General features: G+C 31.9%; 1 protein-coding gene across 6 annotated transcripts; it reads left to right on the top strand.

Moving 5' to 3' along the window:
• The first annotated feature begins 396 nt into the window (after positions 1-396).
• LOC131638232 (methylmalonate-semialdehyde dehydrogenase [acylating], mitochondrial-like) lies at positions 397-5,875 on the top strand. Of its 6 annotated transcripts, none has more exons than XM_058908783.1 (9): positions 397-1,036; positions 1,968-2,060; positions 2,133-2,164; positions 2,881-2,998; positions 3,105-3,199; positions 3,444-3,515; positions 3,628-3,789; positions 3,907-3,990; positions 4,729-5,875. In XM_058908783.1, the coding sequence occupies exons 4-8, from the start codon at positions 2,971-2,973 to the stop codon at positions 3,955-3,957; spliced, it is 408 nt and encodes a 135-aa protein (XP_058764766.1). In that variant the 5' UTR covers positions 397-1,036; positions 1,968-2,060; positions 2,133-2,164; positions 2,881-2,970; the 3' UTR covers positions 3,958-3,990; positions 4,729-5,875. The 6 variants fall into 6 exon arrangements, 5 of the variants coding, with proteins under 5 accessions (XP_058764766.1, XP_058764764.1, XP_058764763.1 ...); XM_058908781.1 differs by adding an exon at positions 1,554-1,653 and having other exon boundaries at positions 2,133-2,998; XR_009294619.1 differs by lacking the exon at positions 397-1,036 and adding an exon at positions 1,265-1,653 and having other exon boundaries at positions 2,133-2,998; positions 4,729-5,099; positions 5,335-5,875.
• The last annotated feature ends 1,794 nt before the right edge of the window (positions 5,876-7,669 follow it).

Raw genomic sequence — 7,669 nt, 5'->3', positions numbered from 1 at the left:
GAGTGTGTCACATTTTCGACTTTACATCTTTTATGTTTGATTTTTCTTGACATTTTTTTTTGTTAATTGAATTAATAGTTAAATTTGTTGTTATTATTATTATTATTATTATTATTATTATTATTATTATTATTATCATTTTTAAAAAAAATATATAAAAATGTTTGTGTCTTCATTTCTAATTTTATTTATATTTAATTTTGTTCATTAGAATTAATGTTTTTTTTATTTTTATTTATTTTAGTTTTACAAATAGAATAGAGTTTGAGTTATTTTTGATAAGGCCCAAGTTACATGTTTAGCCCATTTTACTTTTTTTACATAAAAAAAAAGAATACAAAAAATATAACAAAATTTTTGTCTTTCACGTTTCTGCATTCCCTGCTACCATCCTGCTCCACCAACATGCTGCACTTACAAGACAAAAATTTCATCATTTTCTTCAAACCAAATCTTCATCAAAAAAAAGCATTGAGACAGGATACCATTTTGGTTCAAAAAACCCTCTTCAAATTCCTCTCTAAAACCCTAATGCTCCTCTTATATAAACAGAACTTCATTCATGAAACAAGGGGCCTCACCAATGATAACCTAGCCGCCACTTACCTTTCATTGATTCTTTCTCTCATTACACAGTCCATCACAAAAGAAAAAGAGAAAAAAAACTTCTTCATGAAGCTACTGTTCACGTAGCAAACATGTGTGAATAAAATACTTTTTCTTCATGTAAATCAAGAACTCTCCCATACCACCATGTTTCACATCATCTTGTAACACTTGCACAACCAAAACCAGCTTCCTCTCATTCGATACAACAACACCACGAAATTAGATCATGACCACATCACCACTACATAAAACCTTCATCAAACACCAACCTTACAACACTTATCCTCCTCATACAATAACATAACTCGCAGCACCTCATTTACCAACCGGAAACTACCGTGAAACTCTGACTTGCAAGCGCTTCCTTCCACGATTCGAAGCACCGCAATTAACACTTCTGGATCCACTCTCTTTTCGACTACCTTCGGTATATCACTTTTTTTCCCTAGATTTTTTACTTGATTTTGATTATTTTCGTTGTTGTTTTTTTTAAGTGACAACATGATATTGATTTGTTATTGTTGTTTTTTTAAGAGTGATAGCATGATATTGATTTGTTGTTGTTCTTGATAGTGAGAGCATAATATTGTTGTTGACTGTGTGTAAAAGAGAGATATTAATGATATATGTTTGCTGTCATTGTTCCTTTCTTTTTTTTTCTTATCTATCATATAAGAAAAGTCTACCATTTCTGGATCAATGGGAGTGTCCACATCAGCTTTTTCTTCTTACATTCATCCATGTCATTTTCCCATATTGTGGGCTGCTGCAGTTTATTTTTGTAACCGTATGCTTCTTCACTCACCATTCTCTTCAATGCACGGTTACATAGACGGTTTGTCTTTCCATTTTCAAAACGATTCAATCTATCTTCAATTACCATTCTCTTTATCTCCATTCAAATTTCGCAACTGATCACATCCACCTCTGCCTACTCGCTCTAGATCGAAATCGAAACCCGCGTCGCCTGCAACTGTTGATTTTGCCGTCGTATCCCCAACACCGACGACTACACCACCGCCGCGCATCTACGATTGAAACACGGTATGTTCGATATTGGCTTTTGGTTCCTAATGGAAATAGATAGAAAGATGTGAGGGGGAGATTCTGATTTCTTCTGATTTTCAAGAAATTCTTAGTTGAATGAAATTTATTTATGGATATTGTTTTATGATTTCACCATTTTTGTTGATTTGATGTTTTGAAAATATTGATGTTGCTTTTGAATGGTTTGCCATTGCCGCGTGCGCGGAGCAACCGTAAGATCGCAAACACCGTCGTGGATTGATGAAGAAGAAAAACACTTTTCTTATCTGCAAAAGCATTTCGCTAACATTGTGCCTCTGAATTTTTTCCAGGTTCTTCATAGAAAGACAGAGGAAGCAAAATGGCTACCAAGAGGCTAAAGGAGTTGTTAGAAGCTCACAAATCTTCTCCGCGTGACTACCATGGTAGAACTTGAATTGGTATTGTTGCTTTTTACTACATACTTGAGTATACTAACTATTGTTTATCCCTTTCAGTTTATTCAAGTGGATATCTACACCCTGGGCAGGTAATGAGCTTTATGTGTATGTGCATCAAATTGTTTGGGCATTTCAACTTCATATGTATTTAGAAGCACTTTTGTTGTGCTGTGCATTTGGAAGAACTTTTGTTGTGTTGTTCAGAAAAAATCATCTTCATATACACCCAAGACACACGCACACACATTATTGACTTCTAAGTTTGTTTGTTTTTCTTACCTTTGCATGTAGGTTATTTTTTTAACATTCATGTTTGAAGTTACAAATTGCTATTTGCTGGATGAGAAGTCAATTTGTACCATTTTTTGGTTATCATATTTAGCCATTTACTCTTTGGGGTGTCTCTTATGAAATATGCTTGCAATTTTGATTTGATTTTGATACGTTTATGGATGTGTGCTGCACTTACCTGAATCTAAGTTGCGGGGTTTGTGTTTTTGGGTTATGAATCAAACTCTTTAATTTCCCCTACCATCTGAGCATTCTTTGATTAGCACTTAGTGTTTTTGATTTTTGATGAAAATACATTAAGCCTTGAAATTTTATAGTTTTTACAGGACATCTTCTCATGCATGATAAGTATAAGCTAAAGGAATGAATATCTTGAAGCTGGTGCATTAATTGTTGGACTCCTTGGATCATATACTTGATCAACCTTTAACAATTTTAAACAATAATGGATTATTATATATTGTCCTTATATATAATATATTGTCCTTATATATAATACAGAAACACTTTTCAGATTATGATTACAGACTGAGTGTGTGCTGATTCATCTTTTCCTCTTTCATTCCAAACTGAATCATACTTAATTTCTTCAAACACCAGTACCATGATGTTGCAGCTTTCTATTCAACGCGGTAATTGTACAATTCATTACTCACTCATCGTTTATTTGATCGATCATCACTTCGAATTATGATTCTGATTAAGAAAGTTTTGTTTTTTTTGTTATTTGTGTTTCAGCAAAGTTGAAGTTTCTCATGTCTAGGATCTCTGCTTTGGGAAATTCCCATTTCTCAATAGCGGCTCATTCATCTTCCAGTAACCGCAATGCTCCGGTAAGCTCAACTTTTTGTCTGATTCTTGGTTAGTTTTTTATCCAATGAAATTGGCTACTTTGTTTCTTTTAGATTATAAATAGTTATTAAGATGTTAGTTTATACTATTTGCTTTAGATCATGTTTTATGTTATCAAAATTTTTGGAGTGGAAATTGACAATTATATTATTCAGTTATGCTACTTCAAAGTGCTTTTGTTGTTAGTGAGCTTTTGTTAATAATCTTTTGATTGTATTCTATCAGAGGGTTCCGAATCTTATTGGGGGAAGGCTTATTGACTCAAAAGCGTCAAATTTCATCGATGTTATAAACCCGGTAGGTGTTTTTTTCTTCTTATATACAGAGTTTACAGTTAGTTGTGTACATTTGTGTTTGTTAGTAGTTATGAGAAATTCAGACTTCTAATGTTTCTCTAATCTGTTCATAGGCAACACAAGTAGTTGTTTCACAAATTCTGTTGACTACAACTGAAGAATTTAAAGCTGCTGTATCTGCTGCAAAGAAGGCATTTCCAGCATGTCGTAACACTCCGGTTACGACACGTAAATGTGTTATGTTGAAGCTCCAGGAGCTCATTCGTAGAGATATGGTGAGCATCTTACGACATTAGACAACATGGTGCATTCTTTTGTGAATATAGACACCTCTTTTTTGTCATGCTCACTGTTAGAAATGTTTTATTCTTTTGACTTTGTATTTGTTTTAGGATAAAATTGCTCTTAATGTGACCATTGAACAAGGAAAGGAAAGACACTGAAGGATGCACATGGAGATGTATTTCGTGGCTTAGGTTGGTCTTTATCATAATTGGAATGGTTCTTGAACTGTGTTGTATGATGCTTTATATATAGTGCATAAATTCAATGCAGTAGGCCAAAAATGTTGTAGCTCACTTAGAACTATAGCAGTCAAAACCTCACTTTCGATTCCTCGAAAACACTGTTTAAAGCTATAGGTAACATGGAATGATTTCGGCTCTGCAATGGAAAATCCTTTTGAGTAAACTATCACCTCTTCATTTTTAATGATTCCCTATAACTATGCAAGTCGTTTACGTCCCGAATACAAGGAACCATTTATTACAAAATTAATAGGTTTAAAAGTTTCTTATGGATTGTTTTCTCCATCTCTCACAAATTATTAATAATTTATGATTTACATATAAGTGTGTTTTTGTCCATGATGATGGTGAATGTCAATTTGGACCATATTTCTACATACAATTCCCATTTTCTTAAATGAGTTTGTATCACGCATGATTATGATCATGCCATCCTCTGTCAAATAATTTTATTCCATGGAAAGTCAAGGCTGTGTTAAAGACTAAGGCATGATTATGAAACAATAAGATTTACAGGTCTAACAAAAAAACATATGGCAATAGGTTACTATCTCTTTCAGGTGATTACGATTCGGTGTCCCAAAATGTCGAACATCCTCATAAAATTTATTGTTTTCATTTGTATGTGACAACTTTATGGTGTCTACTACCTATTAGCCAAATGATCAAGGTGTATCTGTCATGCAGGTTCACTCTCCTTCTGGTGTGCATTCTAACAAATCCCTTCATTCCAACTTACAAACACAAATCAGTTGCCAAGTCTCAGATTTTCCATGCAACATGAGGCATGATTATGTGAAAATTGACATGTTCTTTTCCTCTATAATATAATATTATCCGCATGCGATAGAAATAAACTGTCGAGCAGGAATCAATCCTCAAGGTGCTGCCACTATTCGGAGAGGTGAAGGAATCGATACAAATAAGCAACCCGACTATGTCGACATGTGTCTTTATCTAAGTAAAGCAATGATGGCAAGTCGGCAACGATGAATTCGGCTGCATAAATTGTGGGGTTCAGAGGCAGACCGGTTCATTACGATTCGAAAAAGATAAGTGTATCCTTACAATATATATTTTCGGTTACAGAATTATATCATTACGATACAATTTTACAATGCTTGACATAACAGAAGATACTATTAGAATGCTTCTATTCGAGGATCAGTGTCGTAAGCGCTTAATACCGGAATAGAAATTGGTGGTTTTTATGATGCTATTAACCAACAGATGGCCTCTCACAAACCATCCTTGATGAGATGTTTTTGTTTGATTTCCTTATTTCATAATTAGATTGTTGTTACAGTATTTGGCTCTGTCAGTTTAACAATCCATATGCTTTGAACATAATGTTGGGAATAAATGATTGAGAATTAAGTTGGAATCAATCTTTCATGATAAAGAGGTCTTTTCAAGGAAGGTTGCATGACAAGAATGGCTTGGACTCTGGAGAGATTGAGAGTAGACCAGTCAATGCAGCAACTAATTTTCCAGAATTATGTTGCGGCTGAACCAAATCAGTATGAAGACATCAGTCACTATGAGCCGCATAAAAGTTCATAAGGGTACTCGGACAACGACCAGACCAGAAGTTTTTCTGCAATATATGGTTTTAGTGTTTTAATCATCAATGTTTAGATACGATGAATGATTAAGTTTTACCTATCGATATGGTGATTCTACTAAAGGAAAAGAAGTTTTTGTCAAAAATTATGATGTCAACATTATTGAGAAACATGATAAACTAATAAAACCTTGAGATAAACAAAAGTTTTTTTTTACAGAAAGAATAGAGGAATGCTAATTGCATTCAAAGTTTAAATATAATATCTAACTTAGGCATGATTTTTTTCAAAAAGTTATAACTTTTTTTTGAATAAAAAAAGTCTCATATAATTTGATTGCATATTTACCCGTATAATTCATATTAATGTCTTTTAATTAACAAAATAACATTTATTAATCGATTATAGATTGATAAAATTAAATTTTATTTTGAACATAATTCAAATTGAGAAAACAAGTTTGTGACACTGTTAAGAAGTTTGATAGATCCCAAACAAATGAGATTAGTTCATTTTGAAATTGATACAATGAGCGTATGATTCATCTTTTTATATATATATATATATATATATATATATATATATATATATATATATATATATATATATATATATATATATATATATATATATATATATATATATAAAATTAAAATATTAAAAATTTAACGGGTCAATTTCATTCAAATACGAACTAATATAGTACGGGTACTTATATGGTACGTGTATATGGTACGGATATTAACGGGAATCTAGAGTTATTGACAAAATATTGAATATTAAGGGGAACACGAAGTTACTCATAATTTTTTTGAATATTAACAGAAACATTAAGTTATTCACAATTTTTAAAGAACATTAACGAAAACAAGCTTGGAATATTAACGGGAACCCGAAGTTACAGATCAAAATAATGAATATTAACGGAAATAGAAGTTACTGATCAAAATGTTAATATAGTTTATTTGAAAATTAATTTTAGTCAATTAAAATTAACAGGAACATGAAGTTAGTGATCAAAATATTGAAAATTAACGGAAATTTATTCTTTTATTTAAAAACAATAATACATTCTTATAAATGACAAAAAAATTATTTATATTTTCGATGAATTTTATTTTTTTACATTTTTATTATATTTTAAAACAAAATTATTTATATATAGGAATAATTATACGATTGATTCAAATATTTTTATATACGAAATAATATATTTTATTTGTAAATTGGTTTTAATATATTAATGGAAACATGAAGTTAGTGATCGAAATAATTAATACTAACGGAAATATTAAATTACTGATCAAAATATTGAATATTAACGGGAACATGAAGTTACTGATTGAAATACTGAATAATAACGGAAGCATGAATTTACTAATAACGGGAACATTAAGTTACTGATAAAAATATTGAATATTAACAGGAACATGAAGTTACTGATAAAAATATTCAATATTAACGAGAACATGAAGTTGGTGATAAAAATATTGAATATTAACAAGAACATGAAGTTACTGATCAAAATATTAATATTAACGGGGACATGAAATTACTGATCAAAATATTGAATAATAAAGGGAGCATGAGGTTACAGATCAAAATATTGAATATTAACGAAAACACGAAGTTACTGATCAAAATATTGTATATTAACGGAAACATGAAGTTATTGATCAAACTATTGAATATTAACGGTAACATGACGTTTTTAAAATTGACCATTGCACCGTTGAACACCTACCTCCATTGTGTACTTGTCGCACGCTCGCGAAAAATGAACAGAGTCGCCACCAATATATTTATCCCATAAGGGAAAGGAATATCAGATAACCTAACAAAGGAAGGAACAGGGTCTTGCGACCAGAGAATCAAGGTACGGGAGTCGGTTACGCAAGGGGAAGGTATTAGCACCCCTCGCGCCCATCGTACTCGATGGTATCCACCTATGTCTGTTTCTATCTAATGGGTGTATACTATGTCTATGTCTATATACGAAATGAATGCAAAATGTAGGGAAAATAAAGAATTGTACTCGCACGGGCCCTACCCCGCTGCCTACG

This window comes from Vicia villosa, unplaced genomic scaffold, assembly GCF_029867415.1.
Source record: "Vicia villosa cultivar HV-30 ecotype Madison, WI unplaced genomic scaffold, Vvil1.0 ctg.002224F_1_1, whole genome shotgun sequence".
NCBI classification, from domain to species: domain Eukaryota; kingdom Viridiplantae; phylum Streptophyta; class Magnoliopsida; order Fabales; family Fabaceae; genus Vicia; species Vicia villosa.
This window is presented reverse-complemented; position numbering and strand designations above follow the sequence as displayed.

What these genes read in the sequence shown, in the direction of transcription:
- LOC131638232 (XM_058908783.1), top strand. Translation starts at nt 2,971, where the DNA reads ATGATGTTGCAGCTTTCTATTCAACGCG. An exon ending in CCAGTAACCGCAATGCTCCG is followed by an intron (nt 3,200 to 3,443) that starts GTAAGCTCAACT and finishes GTATTCTATCAG; the next exon opens with AGGGTTCCGAATCTTATTGG. An exon ending in TCATCGATGTTATAAACCCG is followed by an intron (nt 3,516 to 3,627) that starts GTAGGTGTTTTT and finishes ATCTGTTCATAG; the next exon opens with GCAACACAAGTAGTTGTTTC.